The 21,606-nt window shown below is 39.3% G+C and overlaps 1 protein-coding gene across 2 annotated transcripts in view; it reads right to left on the minus strand.

The window, feature by feature from the left end:
• Positions 1-21,606, minus strand: part of LOC121632071 (adenosine kinase-like) — a 120,942-nt gene that overhangs the window by 11,444 nt on the left and 87,892 nt on the right. For both annotated transcript variants that reach the window (XM_041973240.1, XM_041973241.1), the window contains exons 8-9: positions 5,969-6,004; positions 870-984 (exon numbers count right to left, since the gene is read on the minus strand). In XM_041973240.1, the coding sequence (XP_041829174.1) occupies positions 870-984; positions 5,969-6,004 (151 nt within the window). The remainder of the gene's footprint in view (positions 1-869; positions 985-5,968; positions 6,005-21,606) is intronic.

A 21,606-nucleotide genomic window follows, 5' to 3' on the forward strand; every position in this document is an offset into this window, starting at 1 on the left:
TGTATAAATGTGATAAATATGATAAATTAGACACTGTATGAAGCATCAGATTATAAATACTTGTGCCAGGAGTATTAAACTGAGGACACTAGACACATGTAAAGACAATGTCCTGCAGTACTAAAACTCTTGTTGTAGCAGCGCCTCTTTGCAGTCCCCAGTGATGAGTTACATGCTGGAGCCTTTACCTGAGGCCATCTCTCCCTATGCTCCACTAGTCTGAGCTGAACTGCAAGGGCAACGAGGAGAGACTCCCTGTGGCTCCAAAGGCAAAGGCTCCCAGCAGTAATTGGAAACTATCGTCTCTTCTCACACTGCTTAAACCTGCAACCCCTGCTCAGTTATGATGACACTGCCTTTTAATGTCCCACTAACTAATACACCCTGTATCAAAGGAAATTGGATTGATTTGAGAACTGGTGCTGTCAACTTCTCCCCAAGGTCACTCTGCCAGCATTTTGCGAGGAAAAAAAAGGGCAGGATGTTAGAGTTGAAGCATTAAAAATTGCTGAGGATTGGCCTGGAGTCCATCCAAGACAAAGTTAGAAGTACTTTAGAAATCAATGCCTGCTCTCTGCATCCCCCCCATGCTTCTTTTATGCTCTGAAATGACAGAACGTAGTGCAAGCATTCTTTTTTTTTCTTAACATCTGGCGTCAATATCGAAGCTTAACTTCAAAGAAATTACTGATAGCATTCTGCTCTCTTCAGTCAGTGATCTAGCATCTATATGAGGCAGCGCTCTGCAGTTTGAAGATATGAGGTTTAAGTGATGGGGCCAAAGCAGGGATGGCTGTGAGTGGAAAATATATGTGTAGATAAGCAGTCCAAAAAAAAAAAAAAAAAAATGGAAAATGAAAGTGGCCTACCAACAGTTGCTACGGTGTCGTCCTTGCCCTGGGTAAAGACCACCTCTCGCTGTCTCTTTGTGTTCTCCTTGGGCAGGTTTTGGGTCTTCTTTGCGATCTCTGCAATGTCATCTGTCTGGGAAAACACCGCAGCGCTAAGGTGAATAAGAGTGATTTCTGAGCTGTCAGTCAAAGATCACAACTGTGACTAAGTGAGGTCAGAGATTTCCAATCCAGGCAGACAGATCAGGTGATAATAAAACCAGATGGGCTTGTTTGAAATGCACCAATAGGAGTGCTCAATGATGCTTCCATGTGGTTACAGTAGGACTGGAAATTTTTAGAACGTCATATTTCCTAAGTAAGATGGAAATAAGCATGTGGAGATATGCTGTTGTCAGATTAAGCTAGTTCTTTGAGCTGAAAGGATAGGCGTTGCATGTACTGTATCATTCTCCTGAAACAGGCCATCTCTTCCAGCATCTGTACAGAATGGATATTCTCGCCTAGAGACGACAGAGCTCTCTGGAGTGCTTGCCTTTGATCATGAGAGGGATAAAAAAAACCCACACCTGTCAGTGCTACTTTATTATTAACTCATCATGATGTAGTTTGAGCGGGTAGAATGTCTTCATCGATGTCTTGCAGTGAGGTGGACTGCTTTTTCTGTATTGCAGCACACTGAGGAGGCAGCATTAGGGATCATGGTCGCCTCTGGCATCTGTATCAAAGCTAACACTTGAGAACCTTCAGGGTGAGCAAATACTGTGATTATGGGAGTAATCAGAGAGATAGGCTCCGGCCCAATGCTACCAGCCACTCTGGCTCACTCAAACCAATGAGCTTTTACACCTCTAAATGCTTCCCAAACGTCCTTTAATCAGCCCTGAGAGGTCCAGGGAGACCCAGGGCTGAGGAAAAATGGGTGTAACACTCTAAGTAAGTGCTAATGGTGAGGTTAATACAGAAGCTGTTAGCAGGCGATGGTGAAAAAAGAGCAATTTGTCACTGTGACTGGATGTAACCACAAGCACTCCTCCAGACGCTGAATGCAAAACCACACAAGGCTTCGGCACATTGTCACCCTCAGGTTTTATGTTCACTGACATAAAAAGCCGCTCTACTCAGGTTTAGGAGCTGAAGGGTTCTAAGGGCCAGAGGTGGCAGGATAAGCATCATGGCTGCTGAGAAGGGCACATACACATTCACACAAAAACACAGATAACCACACACAGAGACTACGTCCACCTTTTTGCCTGTCATAAACACTTACCTGACAACTTCCTACAGGGAAAAATGATGCAGAAAAATAGCATTCAGACTGAGAGCAAAACAAATGGATTGACAAATGATACGGTCAATTTGGTTTACTACTGACAAATGGCAATATTTACAATCGCGGGACAACTGATCAGACATAAATCAACAAAGCGTGAAATATGAAAGCTTTACAAGGGTGTTAAATTGTGTTTCTGTGTTGATGCCAGCAAGAAACTGATAATCTCCACTGCAGGCTGCTTGAGAAACACTGCAAGGGAGAGATTCAATTAAAGCTGTGATGCAGAGAGTTCTTTGAGCATTTAAAGGAAACAGATCACAATCAGGCGACTGTGCTCAGATCTGCTGATTGCTGTGTTCGAGAGGACAAGCTCTTTATCTTGTATCTATACTGAAGAAGTGCTGCTGTCATTTTTGTTAGTCATCCATAATATGATGATAACAGTGTTTCAGAATGAATTAAAAGTGTATTATGCCGTGTTTGGGGGGATAAATAGTAATAATGTTAATCTTTAGTTTCCCTTCAAAAAGCCATACTTGATAAGTAAACATAGGACTTGAATTAACCTCACTGGCCAAACTGCTTACAGAAATACATCTTTGTACTCATGTTTGTAAAATATAAAGGAATTGTCACATGTGACATGCCACAAAATCATATCTCAATTGTGCAAATGCCCACTGCTGACGAAGGTAAATAGGACAGTTCAAATCAATCTAATAAGTGGCTGCAATTACCAACTTAAATTTTTCTGTTAAAATTTTCTGTCCATGTTTATTTCTGCCGGCAGTTGTCTCAAGATATAAATGAGAGAAATGTCATTCGTTACAGCCATGTGGAATTTATGACGTTGCCCCAATTTTTACGTGGCAGCTAACATTAACCTGATTCAACTCTGAATCATTTTCATCACCGTTTGATCTTTTGTAAAAGTACAATTTGATCAGTTAAAATGTTGGTGTATTTTTATTTAAAAGAGGTGGCTTAGTTTGTACTACATGGATTGCTGATCTGACTTTACACCAAGCAAAGGTCAAGCTTTTGCAAAGTAATGCAGGCTTCAGTGTGTTTGACAAACAATAGTTTTTAGTCTGTAAGCAAATGCTTCAGCAGAGTATATGACTAAAAAGAAAAAAAAGAAGTAGTCGATGAGGAACAGCACCTCTGAATCTGAGATCATGGTCTTCGGCTGTAAAAGGGTAGAGTGTCCTCTCTGAGTTGGGAATGAGGTTCCTGCCCCAGTTGGAGGAGTTTAAGTATCTCAGGGTTCATGAGTTTGGGTAGAATGGAGCAGGAGATGGACAAGTGCATTGGTGCAGAGTCCCCAGTGATGTGGACTCTGCACTGGTCTGTCATGGTGAAAAGGGGACTGAGCCAAAAGGTGAAGCTCAGTTTATGGCTTATGTTCATATCCTTACATCATGAGCTGTGAGTGGGTACCAAGAATGGGATCATGGATACAAGAGGCCGAAATACAGTAAGTTTCCTCTTCAGCATGTCTCCCTTAGAAATGGAATGAGGAGCTCTGTCGTCTGGGAGAGCTGCTGCTCCTCTGCATCAAGAGGATTCAGATGGGGTGGTTATGGGCATCTGGTAATGATGCTTCCTGGGTGCCTTGCTGATGAGGTGTTCCTGGCATGTTCTACCAAAAGGAAGTCCCAGGGAAGACCCAGGATATGCTAGAGGGACTTTGTCTTTCAGTTGGCTTGAAATGCCTCATAATAACCCTGGCGAGATGGAAGAAGTGGTCCGGGAGAGGGGAAGTCATGGCTTCCCTGCTTAAGCTGATGCCCTGACCTCGGTAAAGCGGTAGAAGGTGGATGGATGGATGGATGGATGGATGGATGGATGGATGGATGGATGGATGGATGGATGGTATAAGTACTTCAGTTATATTCCAGCATTGTGATCAGAGTTGGACAGAAGTGTTAAAAAGTCGCAAGATCGTTAGCGGATTATGGTATTTGTCTTTTTCATGAACCTGCATCTGTACCAACATTATTATTTTTCTTACAGGGACAGATATGTACAGAATTTGCTATACAAGGCTGTGGTCAGTTTTACATATTTTATTAGCAAACACCTAAAAATTTCTCTAAATATACACAGAACATTTCTCTGTCTTTTTTAAAGTTCTTTAAATACATGGCTTAACATTTATTGTAAATATGCGGATAATATTTCTGCTGCTATCTGTGGAGTTTTAAATTCCCATAAAGAACACTACATAGTCTATGTAAAAAGAGCATATTTTAAGAGACATATTTCACCTAAAACTGACCCCTTTTAAGATCTTTGAAGTTGTTTGAAACCTTTAAAAATATTTAGTTCAACAGAGACTGAACAAAAGAAACTGAATAGAACTATGACTTTTCGTCATTTCCAGTGTACCTTAGGTTTGAAGAGAAGTTATGGTTGCACCGAAATAGTACTAGCAGTAATTAGCAGGGACTAAGAAATTACCTTGAAGCGCATGAATGACTGTTGCCTACACATTTACTGAATCTGACACATTAAGTTGGGTTTAGGAAATAAAATCTTACTGAATAACTTATGTGCTCATGTTATAAGTGTAGCATAGTATAAGTTTAGTTTTTGTATAATAATTTTGTAATAATATTTTTACTACACATTCCTGCTATAATCAAAGTTTTATAGAAGCTACTGCACACATATCCTAAAACTTGTCATGTTAAAGTAAAGTATGAAGGCCAGCTTTAAAAAGAAAGTACATTTTTGATCAAAGAACGAAACTAGAGTGGAAAAAAAAAACAACTGTGGAGAAAACATCTTTGAACCACAACCACCTAGAAATGCGGCGAGTACAGTACACACCACTGGTGTTATCTGAGAAATCATATTCATCCAAAGCAATTTCACAGACTGTTCTGCCAAATCAGGTTGACACAGAAAATGTCAAAGAATTGTAACTACTAGCAGAGTCTTCACTTTGCCCTTTGTGTGTTTTTTTCTCCCCGAGTGAGGCCTGCAAACCCCCCCCCTCTCCTTATCCTGTCTCTCTTAAACCTGTCACTGCCATCAGGATTGCATTTCTATTCCAGTCACGTTGATCACACTGTTAGTGATTCTGGATGACAATTATTCACACAGAGCAGAGCCATATTCAAGGCAGCCCTACCTCTGAAAGAGAGATGGTACTTAAAATACCTGAGCCCATGTTAGAAAAAAGAAAATAAATAAATAAAGCAGAGAAACACACACGCTGGCTATTTGTGTTTTTGATTTTGCATTTCAATAGAGATGCAGGGAATATGCAAAGTACCAGCAAGAAATAGACTAAGGGAATATTCATTTTATACTTAAGAGGCAGCCCCCACTTTAAAACACATATTCTAAAGGGGTAACAAGCCCTGCAATCTTCATTTCCATAATCTAAAACCACAGGTGGCTTTAATTTGGTTATTAAAACACTACAGCCAGTTTCAGTGTGAAGTAATGCTACAGCAGTGTGGAGAGAACATACAGTAACATCCCTCAGTGCAACAAAGATAATGAGGAGGATTTTTAACCAGGCAACCTGATGAGTCCAATGCCTGCAGAGAAAGGCTTGAAACCATGCCCAACTTCTCAGCTTCCCAAGAGGCTTTTCAAAATTCAATAAATAACATCTGTAGGCGATGTTGGGTGCAGACCTAGCAGAGTGCGTCATAACAGAGAGCTGGCTGAACAAAGAAACCATGACGACTGCCAGGTTTCCATGGCAACTGCTGCAAGGCCTGGAGAGTATAATAGCACATCAATCACTGTCCAAAAAGAACTTCATTATCAGCAAAAATAAACCTTTAGGATCTTTTTACTGTGCAATTGCTGGTCAACTCACCTCAAAGCCCAGCTCTTTGGCAAACGTGGCCGCCTCCTAGAAAAGATAAAACACACACACACATAAATGAGCAGTTAATTACAGAGTCACTTACACAGCACAATGTCACACCACAGACATAAGAAAAGACACATCCTGCTTCTCCTCTGTTCCTCACATGCCACTTGAGAAATAAGTAACCTGAGTTGGTTCTCTAACTCCCGATTTAATAGGCAAGCAGCCCACCCATTTAAACTATTACCAGACATCATCTCATCTTACCACAGAAGCATGAGATAACACTGCATCAGCCTGCAGGCTTAAAAGAACCACTGAAACCATAAAATGTGCTGGTAACTGGGAATCCCCGATGCTGCAGGAACTCTACTACTATACCAAAGGTTGCTTTAGTCTCCTGACAGATGCAGATCTTGGTTGATTCAAGCTGTGTAATCATTATTAATTATTAAAAATTCCCAATAGTGCTGACTTTTAAAATGATGTTTGCTGTATCTCTAGATCTTGATATATTTGAAGATATATTTGAAGTCAATGGCAATGTTTTCATGTTACGGTCAGTTGAACTTTTAAAATTTAGCAAAAAAGAAAACCGTTAACTGGTTTTGAGCAGGAATGTCCAATTCTGGTCCTCAAGGGCCACTATCCTTTTATGTTTTCCTGCTGCTTGTCAAGTTCTGCACAGGTCTAGTTAAGGATCCATTAATCTGAATCAGGTGTGCTGAAGCAGGGAAATAGATAAAATCTGCAAGAGGAGGTCCCTCCAGGATTGGAATTGGACATCCCTGGTTTAGAGCAAATCAACTAGGGCGCACAGTGTTATCTAAGGATGGTATTATGTACTAGGTTACACTTGGCTGTGATAAACTGTAAAGGGTATATTGTATGTATTAACTCTTTTCCTAAATAGGCAATAGTTTTCACATAGTTAAAGTTCTAAAATTTACTATTTTTTTAAATAACTATTTTTACAATTTTCTGTCTTTTTATTTCAGCTAGAATTTGCAAACATACCCAGAACATTTCACGAAATGTGCTGTAGAAGTGCAGCCTCAGCAAAAGCAGTACCCATTTAAATCTAGTGCAAATCCAAAGTATCTTTAAAATTTGGCCCAATCAGCTTCTGTACTGACAGCTATAAGCAAGAATTAGGTTTGAAAAACGATTCCTTTTAACTGATTATCTTCATTTGTAGCACTTTACCGTGTTTCATCCAATAACCTGTTGTTTCCTTACCTATGCAACTGTTTTTATGAATTGGCATCATAAGAATGACGTTACAATATACTGAAATGAACTGAAATTGACTATGTTTAATTACACTTGTAGTGAACTTTTGTTCTTATTAGGCAAACAGCCCCAAAATGATTGCTGATGTGAAGTGGCACAATATAAATAACCATAATTTAAAGGAGTTTACCTGCTAAGTATTCTTTTAAAGTGCTACCCCATTTCCAATTGATTTCTACAGAGGACCTCCCAGATGGTTTCATGCAACTAACCATCTGGCAGGTCAGGTTACCTCTGGTTACCATATGGTATGATGTGGCAAACTCTTGTACCCTCCCTGAGGGGATTAATCCAAATTCATGCTGTACATTGCTGGTATTTGGGCATACATTTAAATTGTTTCTGCCACAAATTAGTTCACATACATACATGTATAACACACCTTATATAAAACACCTATAAGCAGAATCCTGAAATGTTGTGTTGTGTAATCCAGCAGTTTCTAACCAGAGGGCCATCATTTAACTCAAGACAGGAAATGATTATAGGTAAAAAAATGTAATAAAAAATGTCTAAACATTACAGGGATTTGGGACTATTAATAAATTACCATTTAGTTAATAAAATAACAAAAAGCAACTGGCGAGTGAAAAATACATAAAAGAATCCCAAACTATACAGATAGCTTCTCAAAAATTTAAGAAATACATTATTTAGGACTCTGGGTGCTTTTTCTAAGTCTGGAAATTGTGATACTGTGAAAATATGCAGGAAGAGAAATGGATGGAAACCAACACCTATAATGGTATTAAAATATTCATATTCAAAAATAAAAGTATGAATACATTCATAGAATAAATAAGCCAACAAAAGAGCTTTTTTCCAGGCCTACTGCTAATTTATTTGTCATAATCCACATAAACTGATTTAAACTAATGTACACCTTAACTAGAAAAGGGAACTGTGATTAGTTTGGATGTCCAGTATGTGATTTGTGCTAAAAAGGTCAGACTATGATCCTTTAACTGTTGAAAAAAGATGCTGCATGTCAGTTAAGAAAGATGTTACAAATCATGACAGACAACCTTATGCACTAAATTCACTTCTGACCTCAAATGGGGGCTGTAAGTTGAAGCTATGATTCTAAATAATCCAATTATCAGCAAAAGGGGGGCTGGTGTTTGTGTGACTTTGGGGAGAGGTTGACAACCTGGACCTCTAACAGAAGGGGAGGAGATGACATGGAACAATAAGGTTACTGGTCCCTGGAGGGAAGCCTCATGGCTCTCTGCCTTGGATCAACTTCACAGCACCAACAATATGTCAATTCATCACCCTGCTCCCCCACCACATGCACACCAAGTCTAGACAATTAGCTGCTATAGTCAAGAAGCAGTTTTATAATCATTACAGGTAGAGAAGTCTTCTCCTTTCACCTCCGTTTGCCTTTTCAATCCATTGAGGGCTCAGGTCTCACATTTGTTTTCCTTTATTTATGACCACATATTGACTTTTCTCCTCAGGAACATTCAATCACTGACAAGATAGAGGCATCTCACAGAGACAAGAGAAGCTTGAGAAAATGTCGTGTCAAAACAGTGATATTTCATATCAAAGGATTTTAGAGACATAGAAATGAAGGCTAGAATAACTGTAGTGCTAATGAGCGGCATATGGCTCCACCTTACCCTCCATTTTCCTCTAGTTAGCAGCTATATCATTTGTGAAAAAAAAAACATTTTGAGAGAGTGTGGGTGTAGGAAGAAAAGATATTTGAAGCAATGTCTATGAGCCACATCTGTACACTGTAATCCTTTTAAGGAATTTAATAATTTCTATGGGTTACTATGAATGCTTACATCACAAATATTTGTAATATTAACTTAGCTAAACCCAATATAGTGGTATGATAAATATTGTATGATGGTAAATCTGCAATTACTGGGACTAAGCATGCAAGCCAATAAAACAGAACAGGCAGGCAATTAAAGTCACAATTCCTGAAGGAGCTCACAGCAATAATATTCAGAAATCTTAGGCAGTGTCTGTTTCACGTTTTGACATGTGCTGTTTTGGTATGTTGTGGTAGACGGTTTTTAAATGACGTCCCATGTGCTTCTACAGCTGTTGCAACGATAACAAGTGCTTCAAATGACATCTGGGCAAAATCCTCTAGCGCTCAAAACAGCATCTCGTTTGTTTTGAGATTGCTGTGATTGCATGCTCGCCTTTGATGATCTGCTGCTGAGTCGGATTCCAAAAGAGAGAGGACTATTGCGGATTTCAGGGCCTGCGAGTTCTATGCCTTTCTCGTCTTTGGGCAAACAAGGTAAAAGATAACAAGATGGGCTGAGTGCGTGAGCCCTCTGCAGACATAGTTAATATAAAGCGATCAGAATGTGTGAGATGTTGCTGCTGTCAGAGGCTTAAACAGTCAAAAAGATATTTTTAGAGAGCTTAAGCTAATAATCCAAAGCCCAGTCAGGGAGGGAGGGGGAAAGGGGGGGGAGCCTACAATTTTTTGCCAAGCAAAATGAAAGAGGAAACATACACTTCATGCAAAGGGCAGTTTGAAAAGCCTTACACTTTGGTTTCCCTGACACTATGAATGACAGAAGCCTAGCTGGCTCAGTTTAGAGACCGTCTGTCTGTAAAGAGTATTGGATAAGCTCTGTGAATTTATTCTAACTGTATTGGCTTATATGTTTGAGCAAATGAGACACTGTTAAATAAAAAATCTCAAAAGTGAGGCATGACTTGCATAAATTCAAAAGGCATCTGTTACATTTAATAATTGATAACTTGCTTGTGTTATTGAATACCTACCAGATAAATGACAAAGTAAGCTGTATAAACAATCGCTATGGTCATCCTTTTTTAAAAAAGATTAAGGACATCTAATGTGTGCTTTATGTACAGATTTCAACAGGTGTAATCTGTCTTTTGACTGGTTATCTAAGCATCTGTTCAGGTCTTTAAGCACCTCCCTATTTTTAAATAAACTGTGCCAATCCTTCAAATGGTGAGGCTGTTGTATTGGTTGGCCAGCTGCAGCCTGATGCTATGCACTCAACACAAACTTAATGTTAACTTTTTCCATTGTTCAGGAATCAATTTGCATGTATTGGATGTGAAAAAAGTCATATAAAACTGTTACATAAAACTGACATTAAACAGGATAGCTTGCTTACTGGACGCTTGGTATATAATACTAACTAGAAGCAGTCAGAGAACACAGACCTCCACCAAGCCACAGGGTCACTCACTTGAGAAAAAAACCCCAAAAGGTCCAACAGCACACCCACTTACCAACCCCATGCCAACATTCTTATTATTTTTCCATCAACAGGCCAGATGCTACATCTTGTTCTTGACTAGACTCTGGCAACATACTCTTAGAAAACAACATAAAGCAAATGGCTACAATAGTCTTAAAGTTATTGAAGAAATTCTCATTTTCTTTAATGGCCAACACTTATCCCTATCTCCAGTAATAAAGAATCCTTAAAAAAAATGTCCTGGATCCAGATGGTCATCTGGATCACCCCCAAAGTCTAATAATTTGTTCCTTATTCCGTTTCTGGTATTTCCTATAAAATATCATTAAAGTCTGTCCATAACTTTTTGAGTTATGTTGCTAACAGACAGACAGACAGACAAACCAATGCCGCCAAAAACATAACCTCCGCCTTGGTGGAGATAATAATCTTCCAATCAGTCTGTTGCATCAAGTGTGCAGTGGAGGTGGATGGTTGTTGACCTTGTGATTGGCTGCTCTCCCTCTGTCACTCTCCCTTGGGCTTGACTGCTGGGTTGAAACTGATTGCTATTGTTGTGAGACAAGCTCTTTATGATCCAATTATCCTCCTTTGCCTTTTCATCCACTAAATGACCAGACTCTGATGACTCTATGGACTTGACATCTGGGTGTGTGCTGAAGAACAGAATTGAGCTCCGGTACTGTGACTAAACTGATGAAACCCTGATTAACTTCTCCCCACTGAATTTGTTTCAATAAATTCACTGGAAATAAACATTTTGATTATCTATTTTTCAATATTTTCTTTCGTAGGAGTGTGACCCCAAACTCTACCAGGGTTGACAAATATTCCACTTCAACCATAAGGTCCCAATTTACTGTACAGTTTTCTTCCTTTTAAAGAGGTTAAATTATTAATTGCACATTCAGTCTAAAAAAATCTGCATTAACTAATGTTTACTGGCCTTGTGGGGGCGGTGAGGAAGCTACAAGCACAACACAATATCTCAGCTGTTGCCGGGATTTGTGCATCAAGAGGAAATCAGTGCATCAAGAGAAAATCAAATAATTCCTCTTTTTAAGCTCTGTTTTGGATCTCTACCAACTGGAAATACTTGGGTCTTTAGCTGCTAAATGATCATTATAGTCATCAGTTTCTCCTTTCATCTGCCTGACTGCAGATGAGAGACTGAAACTTGAGCAACAAAAGGAAGAACAGGTTCTTAATATAAAATATTCCAAGTAACAAGCATTGCTTTTCCCGTGTATAACAAGTTGTTGAGCATATGTCACAGCAGGATTAAGTCAGAAAAAAAAATCCAATTTCACTGTTTCCTGAAGAATCTAAATCAAAGAGCAAACCTCAGTGCTAAGGTTAATAAATGCTGATAAGCTGAAAAGTGTAACTCCCCAGGCCATTCAGAAAATAAGCATTTACTTGACTGTGTTAGCCCAAGCTGAGGCAGATCCAGAATTTCAATTGTATTTGACACTGTGTGTGTGTGTGTGTGTGTTTGGGGGTGGGGGCTGTACCATACAGAAGAGAGTATAACCTGACAAGCTATTTACAACAAACTTGTTTTCTTCTACCTTTCTGTGAGCTTCAATAAGAGTTCATTTCTAAAACATCAGATTCTCAAAGAACTATATTAGGAGAGGACTGGTTTGTACCACAGATAAAAATGTAGCTTTAAAACTGCAAATTTAAGGAGCAAAATTATTAGAATGAAATAACAAATCATTCATTCACTGCACTCACTTTTAAACTAAACTAAGCATGTCTAGGTTATGACATGTTAAATAATTTAGCCAATCATCACTACTTGCTGTTGCATGTAACAAAGGCAAATGGCACATTTTCCTCATTCCCTGCACGTTAGCATGAAACATCAGACAGCTTTCATAAATAACCAGCAAAACATCTGTCATTCAACTTAAGTGTTTCCAATCAGATTACCACAGCATACGTCAAAGGGTGGAGATTGAATAACTAATCAGGATGATTACATCAGAGAGTATTGGCGGCTCTCTTTACGTGGCCTCAGGTCACCAACATGTCTCCTTTTGGACATCAAGAAGCTGTCCCCTCAAAGATATGTGAACTGATAACAACCGCATGTGATTATTAATATGATCATGCAAACTGATAGAAGTGCACTGGGTGGAAACAAGGCGGCCGCGTGCTTCTGTGCAGGACAGATTAAGAGGAATAAATCACCCTCCTGAAGCTCCCAGGAGAATGCAGCAATCGTGCTCAAGCATGACATGCCACAAACACAAGGGCAAACACACGGAGGAGCAACACACTCCTGAGAGGCAGAAGTCGCCTTTACTGCCTCTGGGAATTTACTCAACGACGACTGATGGTATTTCACTCAGGTTTTTACGGAGCCATTTTTACTGAGCGCTGTACTTGTGTTTTTACATTCAGATGCAATTGTAGATGCTTTTTTTATTTTTAACTGAACAGTTTACATCTTTCAGTCAAAGCCTGTTTAGTCGGATTTCATACCAGGACTAGCCATGGTTCTTATCTGGGATTTTTCCTGCCTTGAAGCAAAGCAGTCACACACACACACACACACACAAAAAAAGATCTGTTACATATGATAAAAAAAAAATTATTTCCCCATCTTTTTATACAACAGTCCACCATTCACCAGATGTCACACTGTTAATGGCACATTTACATGGATCATCTTCTGTACTGCATAAAAACTACTACTTCTGTCAAATTTCTCTGCTTCAAGTTGTTCAACATTTTCTGCACCGCTACTTCATGTCTAATATGAACAGGTGTTGTGCTGATCACGTGTTTTTGTTTCTGATACTGAATATCTCAAAGAGTTGCAACAGGGAGATGTTTGCTATTGTGCAGCATCCCATTTTCTTTTAACAACTTTCTGTAAACGTCTGGGAAGGGAGGAGGCCAGCTGAAATATTACTCTGCCTCTGAAATGCTCTTTTTATACCCCACTGTATTACTGACCTGTTTCCAATTAATCTGAAAGTTGTCAAATATTCCTCAAATTCATTTTTAATTTGAGCCAGTTACTTTTCCTGCCTCGTCTTCCCCAGTTATACCTTGTTTTAGATGCATATTAGTCTCATCATATTCAAAATTAGCTATAATTTCAACATTTGATGTGTAGAACTGATGTGTTAGAATTGGGGTTAAATATCCCATATTATAAACGGATTATCTACAATACACTCAGGACAAATGCACAATGAACACATACTGTAGAGCACATGGTACTTTTCAGTAATGTTCTATGCGCTTTGTGTGGCAGGCTTTTCTGTGGTGAAAGAGTTGCCAGTGTGGATGGGTTGTGGTGGAGACTAAAGCCAGTTAATTTGTTCTCAGTGCCGTACAGCTGCAGTGCTTCAAGAGAATAAGCTGCAGTGTTTTTTAAGCTGGAGTAACTATTGAGAATTACACTAACAGAATTTCAAAGCACACTCTCACTCTTTTAAAACAAAAAGTTTTTATATACTCTCTACAGGAGAAGGCAAAAACAGAAAAGAAAAGCTAATTTCTCCATCTTGTTTTACTGACAACTAACAGATAACAGGATACTCTTTCCTTCAGTGAGATGACTAACCCTTTGACCTCTTTTAAAAATGATGTGGTCCAAGGCTGTAAAATGACAGTAAAATGAAATATTTCTCATGTGCCTGTACAATACCATGGGTGACCAAGTCACAGAGGAAAACACTCATTATTCTGCTGCAGGCTGGCCTGAACAGAAGAAACACATCCAGGTTAATGAATATCAAAGACTTCAAAATTGTGTGCCTGCAGCAACATACAACACGACTGTAACTGCTGCAGAGTGAGTCACATGTGATTACCCGTATTAGGATCAGCAAATTCATGTCATCCATAACCTGATCCTGAACTATTATCTTGTCACAGACTGGACAGACTATGGTGATGTAACATAGACTGACGTGTGACCTTTCAACATGAATGGACAAGTGTGTATCAATGCGAGGTTTGCTGGTACTTGCATTCAGGTACTGGCTGACATGGTGGGGCCAGTGTCATGTTAGGGGTTTGTATTACAGCTGATTTACTAAAAAGGGCTGCACATTATTAGGTAAACATTCAAGATGCAATATTGTGTACTATATTTGCACGCTAACCTTGAAACTGAATTTATTTTACTCAAAGGCTTACAGCAAAATGTTTGACAATGTTTATACAAAAGTGGCTCTAATCTGCCAGATACATCTCATAACTAGTAACCTCAGGCTTGTTGCTTATCCTGCTGGAAGGTCATACCTACAACTCAGAAAATATTTGGGATTTACTGGTGTGCAAAACAGCACCCAAAGCCTAAGAAAAAAATACTCTGCACATGCAGAAATAGACAGTGAATCCACAGAATCAATTGGAAAGTGTTATTTTTTATTATTGGTCCCGGTGGAGAAGACACCTGCTATTGTCTGCATCACTATAGCGTTGTGAAGTTTGACTTCTAGTACATTCTGTTAACATGACATTCTGTTAAGACGGATCTTGTTGAGTTATATTTATTTGAAAGTAAGTCTAAATAACCAGAGTGTTGTGTTTGCAAATGTTGTGTCTTAAATCAGGTTTTACATAGCTTCTCAGTCTCAACTGTGATGGTGTGGATCAATTCTGAGCTTGGAAAATTGATTTCTTGTGAATTCCTGACTGCTGGGGAATGAAACTGCCAACTGATTGTAAATATCTGCCAATATAGGAAAAAATTTATTACATTGCCAAAAAGGGGGTACAAAACCCACCACCACACAAAAATGGCCTCTAAAGCAAAACTTTAAAAGAGAAACACCATCAAAGGAATAAGGAAATATACAAATTTGTTGAGAACATACCAAACTTAAAAGCAAATCCAAGGGTAACTTACACTTCTATATCCTTATTTTAAAACTGTGCACTTTCTATCTAGTCCATTATACACGCACAGAACAACCTCTGCTCCTATCTATCTCAGTCTGCCTACATGGGCAGGAGAGAGGTCTCCACAGCAAGCCCACAGGGACAGCAGCAGCACCCCCAGCACAGGTCCAAAGGTTAAACAATCGGAAACATGTGCAGTACATAAATATCTTGGCTGATAGCAATCTCAGCATTGGAAAGCAGGGTTTGCATAAGGGGCTTTTAACAGAGGATGTAACCTCAGATGGAGCAAGAATGACCAGACAGCCATTCAGCTTGTCTTTGGGGGCAGATAGAAGCTGCAGCAATGGCAGTAGTAGCTATGTAGGGGAGGAGGTGGGAAGGGGGGTGTCTTTATCAGCCTGATGTCCTTATCAGCACTGAAGGCCTCTATCACATATCTCACCTCTGTGTTCTAACAAGGGGTCAGCAGACAACGTTGGACTACCAGGAACTGGCTATCTCTTAAGGAACTGGATGTAGGTACCCTTGATGGTAAATAAACTGATTTACTCAAAAAGAAGGGTTGATGCAGCAGCTTTTTACTACTTCTATAAACCTTACTGCTTTCAGATTTCCAGCTGGTTTCTTCTTTCTGTCCTCTGCTCACTCAGATTTCTTCATGCCGGACCATCAGACACTCTGAGACTTTAGTCTTTCTCTTTGGACTGATGCTTTATTCCAGATGTGTTTGGATCTGGATCTTAGTCCTCTATTTCTTAGAGGTTTCATAGGGATGTACTTATGCTCTTACCACTGCACAGCCTTTCTCCCTCTGTCTGCATCAGATTTCCTGTGCTTAAGATCTTTGCTATCTTTGTTTTTAAACAGCCATGCATGTGTTCATGCATGCAAACCCAGCTCCAGCTTTCTAGCCACTTGATAACACACCTTCTTTGGTTAGAAAGACTCCAACCAAGACAGGGATATGATCTGATCACCGAAGGCTGGTTTCCATCTTGATGTTGGGATCTATGAGCTGTTTCTGGGCTGCAAGCCTACTGCTCTAGTGTGACTCAATGGTTTTTCTAATATTCTACATTACAGCTTTAACGTAGAGTTTAATCTGTAACATTAAGCTATATAAATAAATATATTATTTATTTTTTTGCCACGTAAATTGCTCATTGCTTTCTTAACTTATGGCATCCCTTTGCCTTTGCCCTTTCCGTTTGACTCTAAAGTCAGCAAAAAACATTACACTCCTAAATTTACCTAAACCTTTTGAATCTTAGGAAGTTTAAGCTGCCAACACAACTGAGAACTTATTTTTCTCCTTAGGTTAACTTTTGCTCCAAGTTTTATTTATTAAGTCTGTTTGATCAAGGTCCACTTAATTAAATCTTCCCACTGAAAGAGGATCTTTCTTACGCATACTGTATTAAAGAAATAAAATTGCACTCTTGACTCCAGCATTTGAGACACATTTTTCAGGGTCGATACATCAATTTATCTAACAATCCGAGCCATGGAAAATAATAAGTGTGGGTGTGCCAGTAACTCAGGCTGCCTGGAAGCCCTCTAGTTATAATCCTGCATCTGAAGGTCTTGAAATCTCATTTTCTTAACCAGAGATGACATTGTGCATAATCACAATATGATGAAGTTGTAACAGGGTCAATTTATGACAGATTTTGTATTCATTTAAGCTTTTGTAGCAATCAGAATCTAACAATTTCAAATCTTTTGTTTATGAAACGAGTAAATCTAATTAATAAAATGTGGTTATGTTTTGAAATTCAATCATTATTTTGCAGTCATTTTTCTAGTAGGGATTTCTGTTTATGCAAACAAATACTTCTCATTGATGCCTACAAGATTAAAACCCAACTTTTTTGGTTGTTGCTATGGTAACTGTTTATCGTATAATGTAATACTGTTTATGATATTTGTTTGATCCGGTTTAGTTAATCTTTTGTTTTCTTCCTGCTTTGTTTGATTATATGCAGGAGTTTTTGTTTGTGAGTGTTGCAGCTGTTTTAATCTTTGTAAATTCTGCCTCAAATAATGACTTGTGAGGGGTGATTATGATTATAGATTTATTTTTTATTCTGATAAAAATCACTTTTTGTTGAAGAGTTTGACACACAAGCTTTTAATGAGGTTGAGCCGTACTTCCTTTCAGTCCTTCAGTCTCTGTCAGCTTATTATCCAGTAAATTCAACAAACATTTGGTTGAAGCTGCTGCAAGCAAAGGTCAAGAAAGCATACAGCTTTGTTCCTGCAGAGAACTGTTGAGAACAGTGACCATGTCCTCCTGTGTATAATAAACATGAGAGCATTTGGCCCGAAGAAAAAAAAAAAAAAAAAATGAAAGCCCTCAAAATAATTCAAACCATTTGTGTGCACAAGAGACATGAAAGCTTTGCATGGATAAATTCACCATACAGAAGATGAGATGACATTTAATATGTTATCTATTTGTGTGGCATAAAATGGCCATGTGCCAGTTGAAAATCTGCATAGAGGGTAGGAGCCCTTTAACAAGGAGGCTATATCATTTAAAATGCAAGCACAGAGACTAAAATAACACAACCTCTCTAGATGACCTACGTGGCATGATACTATAATACAACAGTGGAAAACATTGTTTCATTCACTTGAATTTAAAACAGACACATTGAGACTTGGGTTTAGTAAGGGTTAGTAGATAATGTTTGCAGATTGTGTCTTTGTTGTCCTCTTATTCATATTTTTCTAAGCATAACGAGAACAGGAGAGCCCTCCAAAAGACACTGGAAAACATGACTGTATAGTCTGGGCTGTGGGAATACAATCATGAGTAGACAAAGGCCAGTCCAACCGCCAACTCCCTCCCAACTGTGTGGATAAGAGGATTGGAGATGGCAGAAAAGCAAGCAGCCAGACTCTAAGCAACAGTGATTTGGGAGCAGGACAGGACTCAGGATTGTAAGGGTATCTGGAAAGCTTGCCGGTGTTTAAACTTCAGCGAGTCCCTCAACCCACAAGCTGATATCCTGCATTTTCTCCTGCTGTGACAGAAATATACTCATCTAAACGGCAGCAGAAGGTGGGCACTATTGATCTGCTCCCAGTGCAATATCTCCTCTTACATCCATAATTATTCTCCTTCAGCGGCTTTCACCGCGTGCCCCGGCTGCCCGACTGGCTGGCCTTCTATTTGCCTCCTTGTTAAAGATGCTCTATGGTCTCACAATTCACATTGCACTGCCAACGACCCCCCTCTCTTAACCCCGACATTTTCAAATATTTCATGGTTCAGTCCCAGGCTGAGGAAGGCGGCTTCGGCCCGGCACAATTACAGTGGTTAGCCGGACTCCTCTGGTGGAGCCATGCTGGCTCCCAAAGTACCATGACTCGCAAACAGACAGCCAGGAAAAACAGAGGAGTGTCAGAGAGGCCATTCTTCTTCTGCACCGATTCAGCTCTCTTCCTATATACACAGAAAGACTGATGGGTTAATTGCAGTGACACTTTATGCAACCGAGTAAAGTAGTTTCCAACCTTTCTGGGGAAAGAGGAAAAAAACACAATGTTCCTGTCATAAATGAAAAGCTGAATTCATAAGTAATAAAAGGCACCCTGGCTGCATGAAGTACACTTCAGTCTCACTTTGGGGGGGCCAACAGCTTCAAATTGCTTGTGTTAAAGTGAACTTATGGTTATGTCAGATTATAACTGATGGTAGAGGATTAGTTTGCTGTCTTTATAAGTTATTTGTTCTACTTGTTCTGGCAATATATCAGGTTCTATAGAGCATATTTGAACAAGAAATAAACACAACCTCACTTTAATCGCTCATTACTTCCTGACGGCAGCATTGATGACTGGATTCAGTTAGACTGCTGATGATGATGTCACTAAGATGTAAAATGCAGCCTACGTGTGCACCAAAAGCCAGCATTGGGTGCAAATGTACTTTATCAAGGAAATACTTTTTCTCAAAGGAGCTCTTGGTGTTCAAAATTGGTTGTGAAAAGTGTTTTCTCTCTTTTTCTGCATTGTGGATTATTTACTGAGACACAAGCCTAGGGTATAAATCAAAGAGCAATACTGTTGTATCCTAACAAAAAAAGAAAGCAAGGATTTTATATATTTATAGGCAGATGTGAAGGTCTAAGTGTTAACTATGACCTAATAAAAAATTGGACCCTGAAGCTGAAACTAATTATAAACTGCTGATTAAAGCAAAGGTCACCATGAGCAGCAGTGTAATTTGTAAAATGGTTTATCTGTAAAATTGTTCAGTATTAAAACTCATCAGCAGAAAAAGAAAAGACATCTATGATATTAGTTTAAATAAGTACTGCACATGTTTTATGCTGCAGAGATATCTGCAGAAATGAGCTTCCTTGTTGTGCACCTTCGGATGCGATGTGACTCAGATAGGGGGCATTTGGACCAAACAGTTCTGCTGACTTCCAGATGATAACTGGGACACTCACCAAGAGCCATATCTTCCTGTCCTCATATTTATTTATAAAAATCATAGTTAAGATGACTGGATGAATATAATACAGTGTTGTTTTGAAATTTGAATCTAGAAGAAAAAGGTGGACAGAATTATCTAAATTCTTTCCTGAGGGATGCTCCACTATTTCCTGTGCTAAAGGTAGTAAGGGAAACAATGAACCTCATTTCAGGACAGTGTTGTGTTTTAGCAAGTTTGATGAGCTCATATCATGGCTGCTACTTGGACTAACTAATTTAGGAATCTCCCTACGCAAAAATTACTTTTTGACCAGACCCCTCGTCTATAGTAGGTGCTAAAAACCGACCTGCAGTCTAAGATAGAAGACCTTCCTCTGTGGATGCAGAGCTGACAGAAAGAGGCAATAATTTGTCCAATAGTTATGTGATCTCAAAGCCCTTAATGTACTACCCAGAGATTGGATTTTATAGTTTATTCCAAGCTTTTGCCAATCACACTGAAGGACAGATCGTCAATCCATGAAGCAGTAAACACAATCACAGATGAAGATGTTTGAAAGCGATCACTGGGCTGGAAAAAAAGCTGGGACACCAGCCAACTTGCTATGCTTCATTTTTAACTTTAGCAAAAATCATCAGCGTCTTGTAGCCCTTGCATGGATACCACTCATAGCATCTCCTCCTCCAGCAGCCAGCATCAGGCAGGACTACCAACTGGTAGCTGCTACATGCTTTAGAAGTGCCTGGTAGTGTCTTTCAATTTTAATATGATTAAATCATGGTGAAGATGTCTTCAGAGTCTCTTAAGTTATTCAGAAGAACCATTCATATTGAGTTCTTATTGGTTATGCATAAGAGTGATCATAAAATCATCTGTCAATCATCTATAGAAGAATCCGATCCCTTGGTTGAAACCAAAGCAAAACAATCTAAATAAATAAAAGAGTAAAAGTAAAAACAATGTTGCTTGTGCATTAAGTTAATCATCAGAGCTAATGTGCACTATGACTCATCACAGAACTCACTGACTGTATGTCACGCTGAAGGTCAATGTACTCTCGCTTTGAACAGAAGGCATGTGACTCATCGCAGAAATGGCATATTCAATTAAATTCCAGTTGTGAAAGACACAAAGGGGAGCAGCAGCTAATACTTCATGTCTTTTCCTCCAATGACACATTGTGATTGTTCCGCTTCGCCGGCTTTAGAGATGGTTCTATGTTCATCCTCCCAGTTGGCCTGTGGGGCCTCGTGAATAAACACATAGAGGTTAATGTGTCGTGTTCTTCCCTGTTCTCTGCAGACAGCTCTAACAGGAGGACGAGAGAGAAGAAGAGACTAAAAGGGAAGCTGTTTTGGTAATACGCTAATCTGGCTCTTGGATCTCTTTGTTTAAGGCAGTGAGATGGGATATTTTCCTTAAGCTACCATCGAGGAGTTACAGCTCGTGTCCGCTGTGGGTGAGCTGTCAAGGGGAAATTCTTTCTCCAATTGTTTTGGTTTTTTCTTTACTATTTCTTTTTGTCTTTGAGAACACACCTCATAACCTAAGGGGTTTTTAGTGAACTTGCCATCACCCACACATGCTGACAGCAGAGAGCACGTACTTCCGCAGTCTCACGCACACCACTGAGGTGATAAACAGCCACAGGCCTTGCCACAGTGATAAGGCTTCTAAGCAGTCCATCAAACAAACAAAGCCAGATGACAAATCTGGAGTGATGTTAAGATATGACGCAATATTGCCTATGTATCTCTTCAACCCATTTTACATTTTTTTCCACCCACAAAAAAAAAAAAGCACTAACA

The sequence above is a fragment of the Melanotaenia boesemani genome, chromosome 21, assembly GCF_017639745.1.
Source record: "Melanotaenia boesemani isolate fMelBoe1 chromosome 21, fMelBoe1.pri, whole genome shotgun sequence".
NCBI lineage: Eukaryota > Metazoa > Chordata > Actinopteri > Atheriniformes > Melanotaeniidae > Melanotaenia > Melanotaenia boesemani.